Raw genomic sequence first — 14,913 nt, 5'->3', positions numbered from 1 at the left:
GATTTTTCCAGCATAACTGTGAGAGGAGCTATGTCATTCCAGCATCAATAGTAGAATTATGTCTGAGGTTAAGAAAAGGCTTAAGGGAAGACAGCGGGAAGTCTAAATTTCTGTAAAGTTATATCAAACCAATTGAACTGTCACTTCATTTTATGGAACCTGCTTCTTTCAGTATACTCAGGCCTGCATCTAAAATCACAGAAAGTTTACCTAATCAGGCTTCACAAATCCCATCCCATCAACCAGATTTTCAAAGTTCACATTTACTCGAAGGGAGCTTTCCCTAACAACGTAAAGGGAATTTCAACATTTTTTTAAAAAGATCTTCAGTCCAGAATAATTTAAGATTTAAGCATTGTACTGATTCCAGTGGTTTAAGAAATACTAGGAATAACTATATGAGACAAATGTTAACTGAAGAAAAAAGAACTTTAGAAATGGATATAGTTATTCTCCTGCAATGTTGTTATTCATCCAATTGATTTGGTCTGGTAACAGTATCTCTCATGTTTTCATGGCATAGAGAACATGATGGCTTGATTTTCTGAACATATATGGTATCCAAAATACATTTCGAAGAAAGGAATAGAGTGGGAAAAATTGTATTTAGTTTTTGTTTATTTTTTTTAAGTGGTATCAAAGGTAGTCAATATACCTGACAATAAGTTTTTGTACCCAAAGCAGGAGGAAATAGACACTCCTATTATGTGCCCAATTAACCTACTGGAAAAAAAACAAAAAACAAAAAACAAAAATTAAGCCAAACAAAAGGTTCAATGACTTCTGTTCTATATCAAATCAAGAAATTGTGGCTATAGTCACACATCTAAGCAATAATGTTGCAGATTACCATTCCAATCCTCTTTTTATTATGCAATAGATAGCCATGAAAACAAACAAGAGAGAAGAGTATTTAATATGCATCCTTGGAATCAGCTGCAGAGATCATATACTAAGAAATATAGTGCTTTATCAACATCTTCAGTAAGAATAAAAATAAATATATAGAAAATGATCTGAAGTACCAGAGTTCAGTAACTGATAGGTTATCCCTTGTGGTTTATATAATCCCTGCAAACAGAGCAAATGAGGCATGGATTGTAGGGCACAGCACTAAATGTTACTGCATGTTATGGGCTCTTAAAAGGCCAAAGATTATAACTGGTGGGTAGAATTGAACGTAGGACACTCACTATGACTCAATCATTCATTCTTAATACAGGCAAGAGCATCCTGTAGCCAAAGTACTTGTGGGAATCCTGGCTCTGCTACTTCCTAGGAATGTGAACTTAATCTCTGTGTTTTAGCAATACTATCTGTAAGGTGAGAAGTTTTGGTACCCTTAGCATAGAGTTGTGGTAAGGATTAAATATGTTAATATATGCTAACACACACAGTCATATTATTATCATCATCATTATTACTACTACCACCAGTTGTACTCATTGTTACTTTTTTTTTTCCACTTCTTTTCCTAACATCAATATCTAGAGTTTCCTCCCTCATTCCCCTTTTCCATTTTCAGACTTGTGATTCCATGGGCACAAGTTGTGCAGCTTGATTGGCTTAAATCCATCAGCATATCTCACTTAACCCAAGTCGGAGAGGAACTTGTAAGGAAATACGAAGATATACAGTCTGCTCCCTAACAGGCTGGGTGACTGAGGAAGTGAAACTTACCTCCATCGTGTCCGTGGAGTGGCAGAGAGATGCCAGGGGCCATTTTGTAGAGCCTGTTGTTGTCCAGTTGCTCAATCATGTCTGACTCTTTGCATCCCCATGGACTACAGCACTCCAGGCTTCCCTGTCCTTCACCATCTCCCGGACCTTACTCAAACTCATGTCCATTGAGTCAGTGATGCCATCCAAGCATCTCATCCTCTGTCATCCCCTTCTCCTCCTGCCTTCAGTCTTTCCCAGCATAAGTCTTTTCTAATGAGTCAGCTCTTCACATCAGGTAGCCAAAGTATTGGAGTTTCAGCATCAGTCCTTCCAGTGAATATTCACGGTTGATTTCCTTTAGGATTGACTGGTTGGATCTCTTTGCAGTCCAAGGGACTCTCAAGAGTCTTCTCTAACACTACAGTTCAAAAGCATCAATTCTTCAGCACTCAGCTTTCTTTCCAGCTCTCACGTCTGTACATGACTACTTGGAAAAACCATAGCTTTGACTAGACAGACCTTTGTTGGCAGAGTAATGTCTCTGCTTTTGAATATGCTGTCTAGGTTTGTCATAGCTTCACTTCCAAGGAGCAAGTGTCTTTTAATTTCGTGGCTGCAGTCACCATCTGCAGTGATTTTGGAGCCCAAGAAACTAAAGCCTCTCTCTGTTTCCATTGTTTCCCTCATCTATTTGCCATGAAGTGATGGGTCCAGATGCCATGATCTTGAGTGTTGAGTTTTAAGTCAGATTTTTCACTCTCCTCTTTCATGTGCATCAACAGCTTGAGGATGGAACTAACCCAGAAGCAGGAGGCCAAGAATGGATCTTACTGATAACATTAATCCTGGATTAGTCAAACCCAGTAATAGTAAATCTCAGTTGCTGCTGCTGCTGCTGCTGCTGCTAAGTCACTTCAGTCGTGCCCGACTCTGTGCGACCCCATAGACGTCAGCCCACCAGGCTCCACCGTCCCTGGGATTCTCCAGGCAAGAACACTGGAGTGGGTTGCCATTTCCTTCTCCAATGCATGAAAGTGAAAAGTGAAAGTGAAGTCACTTAGTCGTGTCCAACTCTTAGCGACCCCATGGACTGAAGCCTACTGGGCTCACCATCCATCAGATTTTCCAGGCAAGAGCACTGGAGTGGGGTGCCATTGCCTTCTCCAAGTAAATCTCAGTTACATACTTATAAATGGCTTTTAGCTTAAGTTAGTTGGAGTCCAACTATGTTCCCTAGATCTTTTTATATATTTATAACTATGTTCTAGAGATGTGATTAGTTTATTTTTATTTAAAAGGCAAAAATTAATTATTTATTGAGGATTTTTTTTATAGTCTACCCAAATAGGGGCTTAAGTGACTTATATCTGGTTCTTAACCATGTATCTTAGTCTGTTTGGGCTGCTAGAATATAATAGTAGACTGTTGTAAACAACAGAAATTTATTTCTCATAGTTCTGAAGGCTAGGCAGTCCAAGATCAAGGTTCCAATAGGTTTGGTGTCTAGTGGGAGCGCACTTCCTGGTCCATAGACAGATGTCTCCTTGCTGTGTCCTCACGTGGTAGGAGAGGCAAGGGAGCCCTCTTATAAAAGAGCACTAATAAGGGCACTAACCCCATTCATGAGGGCTTCCTCCTCATGATCTAATCACCTTGCAAGACCCTACTTTCAAACCTCATCACATTGGGAATAAGATTTCCACTTATAAATCTTGAGGGGACACAAACATTCAGTCTATAGTACCATGTAAAAACAAAAGCATAAGTTTGAACAGAAAAGCAACTCGATGTAATCATGCGTCTGGAATGCTTCTCCAACATTCCATACCTTTGTTAAACAGGCATAGACTTATTAAGCAAGTCTTCTCTTTATGCATTGTCTTAAATACCACATGGCAAAGTATAGTTTACATAAGATTTCCCCATCCATCTTTCAGGCACTAACCAGGGCTCCTTCATCTGCAAATATTAGAAATACATCCCAAGCTATTTTCAATCAAAATGGGAATGCATTGGCATATTTTAAAGGGAAACCCAGAGCTGTGTTAAGAATAGCTGGATCCAAGGGCTCAAATTGTGTGACCTGGAATCTGTTTTTCTCTCTCTGTTTCAGCTGTGTTTCTCTGTAGTATCAATATAATGGTTTAAAGTCTTAGCTCTAGAAGAAAGCTGCCAGTGAATCCTGGATCCACTACTTCTTAGCTGTCTGAAACTAACAAATCACCTGATTTCACTTAACCTCAGTTCTTTAATCATAGAAATGGAGATAATAATAATGTTCACCTCATAAGTTTTAGGGAAGGATTAAACAGTTATAAAATAAAAACTACTTTATCGCCCTTATTATTATCAGCATCAGGCAGGATCTTTACACCTGGTGGCAAATAATGGCCCCAACAACAAGTTTATGTGATTCTTAGAGAAGTTTTAGGGAAAAGAGCACCTCTTTCCAGAGAGAATCAGCTGAAGCTCTAAAGATAATTCTCACCCACCATTCTTTTTATTTTTCTTTCTTTTTCTTTTTTTACTTTACAATACTGTATTGGTTTTGCCATACATTCACCCACCATTCTTGGATCACATGCCCACTCCTGCAGTAGAACATGGGGTTAGCCCCACATGAGCAACTTGGACTGAGGATTAAAAAGAGCAGAAGGAAAATTGCTATCATCAAATGAGGAAAGATATCCTAGATAGGAAAAACAACAAATGTCTACTACAGAGCCAACCGCACCTTAATTATTAGAATAGTAAATAATAGCTGTAGCTGGTTTATAGAGTGAACAATAATAGTCACAAAAAGGGTGCAGCCTGTGAGCCATGTTGTAAAGAAAATCCCTTTATTATTTAGAAAGTTGGATTTAATAAATACAAAAAGTTCCTTCCAGATTCAATGAGATTGAGATTTGGAAAGATTTTGAAACAATAAAAATGGAAGTCCAACAGAAATAAATCTTTTGGTACTTAGAGTTTGCTATGTGTGGGAATAGATATGAATATATCATCAGTGTGGGCATTTTTAAAGGATTATCTTTCTTTGATATGGAAAAGTGAAATAAAGATAGATTAAAAAGTACACTTGAAATTTACAAAAACAAAACCACTTTAAGCATTGAATATATCATCAATTTTCCCATTATCATCAGTAAAAATAATATGATTTTATCATATAAAATTAAAGTAAAAAGAAGTTACTTTTAGCCTTCCAGAGCAGACAAAGGAGATATGCATCTCACAAAATTAATTATAGTTCTTTTAGTTTTCCAAAAAGTGAGGTAAAGTACAAAATAATTACCAAGTATAATATAGTCAAAAACAATAGATGCACACTAGAAACCACTATTTAACATTTTTAAAATACCAGCAGTACTTTTAATAAATCGGCACAATAAAGAGTGAATAGAAAAACAACAAAAAAAGAAAATTGCATGAAATTGTCTGGAATTCTCACTTCACAAGAATTCTCCATCTTAACAACTCTTACTGTCAAGGGACTGGTTTTCTAGGGCAGTCAACCTGAAAACCATGTGTCCATCTACATAATGACTCCATCCATACTGTGCCCAGGGTTGCTAGCATTGTAATCATAGAAGACTTTCTCTTCTTTCCTCTCTCCTGGGAATTTTTATAGACTTGTTTGAAGGTGTTTTCTTTCCCCTAACTCTCTTTCCACTTATCCCACTGGGAGCTGGTTTTCAGATCTTGCCTCTCAGTCCCTGTCATGCACAAGCTCTGAATCTGAGACTTAAGCTGTGATCACATCTCATGCTTAATAGTCTTTTTGTCTCTTTTTTTCTGACACAAATTTTCTGACACACTAATTGACACAAATCAATTAGTACATGGGTGTTCAAAGAAAGACAAACAGATACATTAAGTCTACAGAGTAGAATTGCATTTCCTCTGCATTTAGTGTTTCACTACAAGGGGTTGGCTGGTAACCTGCAGGCTCTCAGGAGGACGCATTTTTGTGTTGAATCCAGGCACAACCAAAATGCCTCCTCGTACATAATATATCTTGTATATATTATGTCTTGTATATATCCCGTATCACCTGTTATTGTTGACAGGAACTTCAAGTCCTCAATCCATGTACATTAATTTTTTATATAACAATAATGCATCCTAAGCAGAGGTCAAATTTAAAGTTTTCTAACAGAGACCAAAAATGTACACCAATCTTTCTCATTCTCCCAACAGAGCCCACATGCAAAGAAGGCAACAGAAAGGACAAGGCTCAGAGCCCACAGAAGTTAAATCTACAGCAGTGATACTGATGCTGCTTCACTCAAACAGTGACCGATCCAATGACCTTGGGCTTCTTGGGCCCATATCACTAACCTGTTGAAATAATCATCAAGGAACTTTGTTGGACTCTAAGATGGCTATTTCCAGCAACTATTTCCTGCTCCATGACCTTGATGGATGAACAACCTAATACCACTTCAATCTCAAATTTCTCCACCTTCCAAAATATATCTTTCCAGTCTGTAAGACCAGGAATCAATGTAAAATTTCTTTCTAAACTGTTCTCTTTCTCCAGATTTTCTGGATAGGGGGAACTTCAAAGTTCCCTAACCTCTTAGTTTCTATGGAGGGAGACCAAAACATTAGATTATCTACTGGACTCTTTCTGGAACAAGGCATTGTTTTCAGAATTAAGGTATGTAATAGTGAAACACAGAAGATACATACACACACACACGCACACACCTCAACCACTATTGGTCAAAGTGGCCTCTTCTTTCCTAAGACAGAAAGAAGTTTCCATCTGTCTTAGATCTGCAAGTAATCTATTTCTATCAGAATTAAGAGATTTGGGAAAGAAAGAAAATTCCTTCAGGTAAGAAAAATGAAAGCCATTTCTGGAATTATAAAAAAGATGTGGCTGATATATGATTATGACATGATATATAATACAACATGGACACTGGCCAGAGGCCGAGTACAGGTAGCCTGAAAGACTGAAAAACACAAATCCAGAAGGGTCCCTGGTGGCACTGGAAGTGGGGAGGAGCAGTTCCAGTCCATACTTATCCCAGGACAGCCTGTTAACTTTTAGTAGTTCTCCAATTCACCTTGAGGTTTGGTCCCAGGCAGGGATTTGGGTCAGATCCCCTAAAACTATGCAGCCTTCGTACCTCACACCATACTCTCCACCTCTGGAGGCCTGACCTTCATATTAGCCCCACAGAGGGCTTTCTCTGGGGCTTCCCAGGTGATGCCAGGGGTAAGGAATCCTCCTGCCAATGCAAGAGACGTAAGAGATGTGGGTTCGATTTCTTGATCCCCTGAAGAAGGATATGGCAACCCACTATAGTATTCTTGCCTGGAGAATCCCCATGGACAGAGGAGCCTGACAAACTATAGTTCACAGGGTCACTACAGTCCATGGGGTCACAAAGAGTTGGACGTGACTGAAGTGACATAGCACGCAGGCACATACAGGCTTTCTCTGGAATGGGAGTGACTCGTGGCTGGGCTGGGCTTGCCAGAATCATGGGAACCACACATATCCCACTTTCCTAGGCCTGGAGTCTTAACAGTCTCCTATGTAGAGGCTAGGCCAGAACCAGAGTATCTGACCCAACTGCATTATTTCCCTGAATAATTTCTAGTTTCAAGCACAAAAAGAAAAAAAAAACAAAGGCAAGGGAGAAAGTCTGGGCTCTTTTATTAAAGTCAGACTAAAACTGGAATCAATCAGAGAAATCAGAATTTTATGCAAAAATACTCTATCGGCATTTGGGAAAACTTATCTGAAGCCAAAGCTAACAGGACAAGAAGAAGTCAGGGAATTAAGGTCTCTTGGAAAAAGCAGGAAGTATCACCCAGCAAGATTTCACCATGTACTGTTAAGTTTGTGTAACTTGGTGCTTGAGGTAAACCAGATAATTAATGGCTACAAAACCACCACTCAGTTGTTGACATGGCCCAAGATCCTAAAGTACAGGCATCTGGTAAAGAATATTTTAGCAAATGGTCTTCAAACTTCTTCTAAACTCATACCTATAAACTTTGAAATTAAAGTATATTCTTGATCACTCTATCTAGACAAGTAGTCACAATTGTATTGACTCATGGACCTATAAGAGCAACACTGAATTTATGTTTTTACTTACTTTTATTACTTTTTTATTTACTCAAAATTTATTTTTTTAAGATTCTAATATTCTGATTCTAATGCTGGGAGGGATTGGGGGCAGGAGGAGAAGGGGACGACAGAGGATGAGATAGCTGGATGGCATCACTGACTCAATGCACATGAGTTTGAGTGAACTCTGGGAGTTGGTGATGGACAGGGAGGCCTGGCGTGCTACAATTCATGGGATCACAAAGAGTCGGACACAACTGAGCAACTGAACTGAACTGAATATTCTGATTCAGATCAGTTTTTAATGTTTGAAAAGATTTATTCTCATGTGGACAACATGATCCATATAATTAGGTTAATAAAATTCTAACTTTTTTGACCATTTTTACTAGGATGTCATAAACATTTTCCCCTATAAATATTCACTTTGGCCGGGAAGGGGATGTGGTCGAGGAATACTAAATAGCAATGAAACAAGTTTAACTTGAGAAAGACAACATTGGCATGATCCATCTTTGCATGTAATCCAATCCGTCAGGTTGGATTTTGAGCTAAAGGTAAAAAACCCATAATTGGTTGCTTCAGCTCTCTTAAATGTCTGTTAAACTGTAGTCCACGTGGAAATCAGCTTGGACTTAAATATCTGTGTCTGCTGGCATACTGTTTAGGTTTATACACAGATATAGCAAAATTTCACCCAATTTGATTTCCCAATCTTTTCCCAGGGCTTATTTGTAATGGAGGAACACAGACTGGGCAGCCACGTTTGAGAACTCCACATCTGAATTGAGTATTTACTCCATGCCACTTTTACTGCTGATCTTAGGTTCAAGGTCAAAAGCAGAACCTTCTCAAAGTTCTGCCAGACATATCATCACATGGTGCTCAAAGTGACCTTACTCATCTTCAGGGTGGAGTTCTTGACACTATCAATCACTCCTTTACCTGCACAGATTTTGTTTGGCTGCTGCCTTCACACTTGAGCCAACTGTAATTTTATTATTACAACTGTATTTTGTAATGTATTATTTTGTAAATGTATTATCGAAGTGAAGTGAAGTGAAGTCGCTCAGTCGTGTCCGACTCTTCACGACCCCATGGACTGTAGCCTATCAGGCTCCTCAGTCCATGGGATTTTCCAGACGAGTGTACTGGAGTGGGTTGCCATTTCCTTCTCCAGGGATCTTCCCCACCCAGGGATCGAACCTAGGTCTCCCACATTGTAAGCAGATGCTTACAATTGTAATTTATGTTATTATATATTCCAGATGTTTCACATAAACTAAATGAAAATAAAATTATAAATCACATGCAGTTGTAGCTGCCTTCAAATATTTCAGATTGGTGCTAAACATGAAAATTCAACTTTCACACTTCTTACTTAACCTCAACTAACCTATCTCTGGTTGTTTAAACTATCTCAACTTTTCAGGCTGTTCATCAATATTTAGTTCTCACCTTCTTGGCACGTGGTAGGATCATACTTCTAACCACATGCATGGGAACGTGACTTGCTTTGACCAATGAATGAACAGAAGTGTCACTTCCAGAGTGAAGCTTTAAGAGTCAATGTATAATAGACTATTATTCAGCCATAAAAAGAATGAGATAATACCATTTGTAGCAACGTGGGTGGACCTAGAGATTATCATACTAGGTGAAGTAAGCCACACAAATATCATATGATATTGCAAACAAAGATACAAAACAGAAAACAAACTTAAGGCTTCTCTTCTACACATACATTCATTTGATTTTTTGAAGATTCCACCTATATGTGAACACACAATATTTGTCTTTCTTTGACTTATTTCACTAAGCATAATATTCTCTAGGTCCATCCACATTGCTGCAAATGGCTGAATTTCATTTTGTGTGGTTGAATAATATTCCACTACATATATATATATAAAACACATCTTCTTAATCTAATCACCTGATCATGGACACTTGGTTTGCTCCCACATGTTGACTATTATGAGCAATGGGGTACTTGTATCTTTTCCAATTAGTGTTTTAATTTTTTTCCAGATATATACCAAAGAATGGAATTGATGCAATATCAAAAATGACAGAATGATCTCTGTTCGTCTCCAAGGCAAACCATTCAATATCACAGTTATCCAAGTCTATGCCCCAACCAGTAACACTGAAGAAGCTGAAGTTGAACGGTTTTATGAAGACCTACAAGACCTTTTAGAACTAACACCCAAAAAAGATGTCCTTTTCGTTATAGGGGACTGGAATGCAAAAGTAGGAAGTCAAGAAACACCTGGAGTAACAGGCAAATTTGGCCTTGGAATACACAATGAAGCAGGGCAAAGACTAATAGAGTTTTGCCAAGAAAATGCACTGGTCATAGCAAACACCCTCTTCCGACAACACAAGAAAAGACTCTACACATGGACATTACCAGATGGTCACCACCAAAATCAGATTGATTATATTCTTTGCAGCCAAAGATGGAGAAGCTCTATACAGTCAACAAAAACAAGACCAGGAGCTGACTGTGCCTCAGATCATGAACTCCTCATTACCAAATTCAGACTCAAATTGAAGAAAATAGGGAAAACCGCTAGACCCTTCAGGTATGACCTAAATCAAATCCCTCATGATTATACAGTGGAAGTGAGAAACAGATTTAAGGGCCTAGATCTGATAGATAGAGTGCCTGATGAACTATAGATGGAGGTTCGTGACATTGTACAGGAAACAGGGATCAAGACCATCCCCATGGAAAAGAAATGCAAAAAAGCAAAATGGCTGTCTGGGGAGGCCTTACAAATAGCTGTGAAAAGAAGAGAAGTGAAAAGCAAAGGAGAAAAGGAAAGATATAAGCATCTGAATGCAGAGTTCCAAAGAATAGCAAACAAGAGATAAGAAAGCCCTCTTCAGCGATCAATGCAAAGAAATAGAGGAAAAGAACAGAATAGGAAAGACTAGAGATCTCTTTAAGAAAATTAGAGATACCAAGGGAACATTTCATGCAAAGATGGGCTCGATAAAGGACAGAAATGGTCTGGACCTAACAGAAGCAGAAGATATTAAGAAGAGGTGGCAAGAAGACACGGAAGAATTGTACAAAAAAGATCTTCATGACCCAGACAATCATGATGATATGATCACTAATCTAGAGCCAGACATCTTAGAATGTGAAGTCAAGTGGGCCTTAGAAAGCATCACTACAAACAAAGCTAGGGGAGGTGATGGAATTCCAGTTGAGCTATTTCAAATCCTGAAAGATGATGCTGTGAAAGTGCTGCACTCAATATGCCAGCAAATTTGGAAAACTCAGCCCTGGCCACAGGACTGGAAAAGGTCAGTTTTCATTCCAATTCCAAAGAAAGGCAATGCAAAAGAATGCTCAAACTACCACACAATTGCACTCATCTCACATGCTAGTAAAGTGATGCTCAAAATTCTCCAAGCCAGGCTTCAACAATATGTGAACCGTGAACTCCCTGATGTTCAAGCTGGTTTTAGAAAAGGCAGAGGAACCAGAGATCAAATTGCCAACATCTGCTGGATCATGGAAAAAGCAAGAGAGTTCCAGAAAAACAGCTATTTCTGCTTTATTGATGATGCCAAAGCCTTTGACTGTGTGGATCACAATAAACTGGAAAATTCTGAAAGAGATGGGAATACCAGACCACCGAACCTGCCTCTTGAGAAACCTATATGCAGGTCAGGAAGCAGCAGTTAAAACTGGACATGGAACAACAGACTGGTTCCAAATAGGAAAAGGAGTACATCAAGGCTGTATATTGTCACTCTGTTATTTAACTTATATGCAGAGTACATCATGAGAAACGCTAGACTGGAAGAAACACAAGCTGGAATCAAGATTACCGGGAGAAATATCAATCACCTCAGATATGCAGATGACACCACCCTTATGGCAGAAAGTGAAGAGGAACTAAAAAGCCTCTTGATGAAAGTGAAAGAGGAGAGTGAAAAAGTTGGCTTAAAGCTCAACATTCAGAAAACGAAGATCATGGCATCTGGTCCCATCACTTCATGGGAAATAGATGGGGAAACAGTGGAAACAGTGTCAGACTTTATTTTGGGGGGCTCCAAAATCACTGCAGATGGTGATTGCAGCCATGAAATTAAAAGACGCTTACTCCTTGGAAGAAAAGTTATGACCAACTCAGACAGTATATTCAAAAGCAGAGACATTACTTTGCCGACTAAGATCCGTCTAGTCAAGCTATGGTTTTTCCTGTGGTCATTGGAAAAGACTCTGATGCTGGGAAGGATTGGGGGCAGGAGGAGAAGGGGACAACCCAGAATGAGATGGCTGGATGGCATCACGGACTCGATGGACATGAGTCTGAGTGAACTCCGGGAGATGGTGATGGACAAGGAGGCCTGGCATGCTGCGATTCATGGGGTCGCAAAGAGTCAGAAACGACTGAGCAACTGAACTGAACTGAACTGAACTGAGCTGATGGTAACTCTTTGTCAAACAAGTCTATTGATGCCATTTTTACAACAGCATTACTTTTTAAATAAAGTCTATACATATTTCTTTGGCCTTTTTTGGGCTTCCCTGGTAGCTCAGTCAGTAAAGAAACTGCTGCAGTGCAGGAGACCCAGGTTCAATCCCTGAGTCAGGAAGATCCCCTGGAGAAGGAAATGGCAACCCACTCCAGTATGCTTGCCTGGAAAATCCTATAGACACAGGAGCCTGGTGGGCTACAGTCTACGGGGTCACAAGAGTCAGACATGACTTAGCGACTAAACAACCACCGCCATAGTAACTCTACTTTTACATTTTTGAGGAAATTCTATACTGTTTTTCATAGTGACAGCACCAATTTACATTTGCACCAACATTGTACAAAGGTTCCTTTTTCTCCACTTCCTTACAACACTTGCTGCTTGTAAACTTTTTATGATAGCCATTCTAACAGGTGTGAAGTGATACCTCATTGAAATAGATGTTATTTTAAATTATTGAGCATTGAGAGTTGCTATAGCAATATAATTTGGTAGAAACACAACAACCTAACCAAAACATCATCTCCTTATAGAAAAGAAATGTTGGGACACTGAACAGTATGGGAAATGTTACTACAATCCAACACAGAAGAAATATGAGAATATATTGATTCTACAGTAACATAGGTATGTGGATATATATATTATTGATGCATGAGTGAGTGCACATGTGCTCAGTTGTGTTCGACTCTTTGCAACCCCATGGGCTATAGTACGCCAGGCTCCCCTGTCCAAGGAATTTTCCAGGCAAGAATACTAGAGTGGTTTGCCATTTCCTACTCCAGGGGATCTTCCTGACCCAACAATCAAACCACATCTCTTGCATCTCCTGCATTGGCAGGAGAATTCTTTATACCCACTCATTAAAACAGACTTCTCACCCTACCTCTGGGGATTAAAAAAAAAAAAAAAAAAAAAACCTCCTCAAATCAATTGGACAATCTGAATTCTTAAAATCAATTCTCAAAAATCTCAAAGAAACACACAGTTTCCGCATCAAAAACGTACTTGACCCATTTGTCAGAAACACTTGCAGAGTTCCACTGCTTTTCTAAGATTGAGTACATTAATCACACTCAGTGCTTCAAACGGGCTTCATTTTGAGTGACCCAACAGACAAATAAATTAGGTGCCAATGGCTCCTTTGTAATTGAAGAGGACCAGGGTGACCAAAGGGAGAAGACTAAATCAAAAATGAAACTGTTCAAGAAAAAGCAGCGTTTGGAGACCTGAAACAAACCAATAAAGCTGTCCCACATACTCTCATTTCCAAAAGTAAGGGTGAGCCAAGACGTGTGTTTATTCGCTAATAAGAAGATGCAAACATCCCACATCTGATTGATTTCTTATGTGCTACAACCATAAAAATGTTTGTGTCTGGAATACACGTATGAGTGTTGAGCTCAAATGTGGCAGCTTATAAACCTGATCACACATCTTAAACCTACAATCTACAAGAACATTTCCCTTTGAAACAGTGAAACTCGAAGGTTTTCTTCTTTATTGCCAGGACAAATTTCTTACGGTTTCTCATTTAAGTATGTGAAGAACTGTCCAGTTTTAATTTGCAGAGCTTTTAACTGGTGACTCATTGAGGAATGATGTCATATATTATCCTACAACGGCTGGTGTGGTTCCCTGTGTTTCTGTGGCAGACAGTACTCCGGGGTTTTCATCCTTTCGTCAGCCTCTTCCCAGCCAGCCAGAGGCAAACAGGCTCTGCAGCCCTGGATGAAACAGGAAGTCTGACAGCTTGAGTCTGCAGTGGGACCCCTAGTGTTTTCCCACTCCGTGTCCTGGCAGCGTTCCCCAGAAGTACAAACACACACACACAGAGCTCCCATTGTGCAGCCTTCTCCAGCCCACTGATCCTAATATGGAATGCAGCAGGAAACCCATGATTTCCTGACACTCGGCAAGCTGGAGGAAGCAAGGAAAAACTCCATTTAAAAAGCCCAGCTTTCCTCCATGTTAGATGTGAAGTGGAAAATGGGGAAGATTTAGCAAAATTCCACAGTGTCTTCCCTCAGGCTTGGAGAACAGGGGACCAGAGTGAAACCCTCTAGCTGTTGAAATTTCTAGACTCCCAGGAACGCCCTAGAATTCGGTGAAGATGAGGATTTCTTAACTTGAACTGATGGGGGAAAGGGACAGATGCTTTTAATCACTCTCCCCAGTGTGTTACCTGTCCCGATCAGTATGGTAAGTGAGAAGGCATGTGCCAGCCACCTCGGACGAGTCTGCAGGATCCCAGTTACCCTGGGTGAGGCAGAGTGATCTCAAGCCTGCCACGGGCTTCATGGGCTTTGGAAGAAGTGGGGAAGCAACAACCACAGCAGAGTCACAGCAGCTGGAGCCGCGAGCATGAGCTGCCAGGAGGGAAATGACAGCGGCTGCGGCTGCGGCGGCCACGAGGAGAAAAAGATGCTCAAGTGTGTGGTGGTGGGGGACGGCGCCGTGGGCAAGACCTGCCTGCTGATGAGCTACGCCAACGACGCCTTCCCCGAGGAGTACGTGCCCACTGTGTTCGATCACTACGCAGGTAAGAAAAGGGGGAAACCCACCCCTGCGTCGCAGGTGTGGGAGGTAACATCCCCGCTTCAGAGGGGCCTGGCTTATCTCCACTGTCAGTATTGGGTGCAGGCCTGGCGCAA

At 40.1% G+C, this 14,913-nt stretch overlaps 1 protein-coding gene across 1 annotated transcript in view; it reads left to right on the top strand.

Moving 5' to 3' along the window:
* The first annotated feature begins 14,135 nt into the window (after positions 1-14,135).
* The window catches only part of RHOJ (ras homolog family member J), a 96,095-nt gene continuing 95,317 nt past the window's right edge, over positions 14,136-14,913 (top strand). Inside the window, exon 1 of the mRNA XM_040226309.1 lies at positions 14,136-14,801. Coding sequence (XP_040082243.1) covers positions 14,624-14,801 — 178 coding nt within the window. The 5' untranslated portion in view covers positions 14,136-14,623. The remainder of the gene's footprint in view (positions 14,802-14,913) is intronic.

The sequence above is a fragment of the Oryx dammah genome, unplaced genomic scaffold (genome assembly GCF_014754425.2).
Source record: "Oryx dammah isolate SB20612 unplaced genomic scaffold, SCBI_Odam_1.1 HiC_scaffold_26, whole genome shotgun sequence".
In the NCBI taxonomy this organism is placed as follows: domain Eukaryota; kingdom Metazoa; phylum Chordata; class Mammalia; order Artiodactyla; family Bovidae; genus Oryx; species Oryx dammah.
This window is presented reverse-complemented; position numbering and strand designations above follow the sequence as displayed.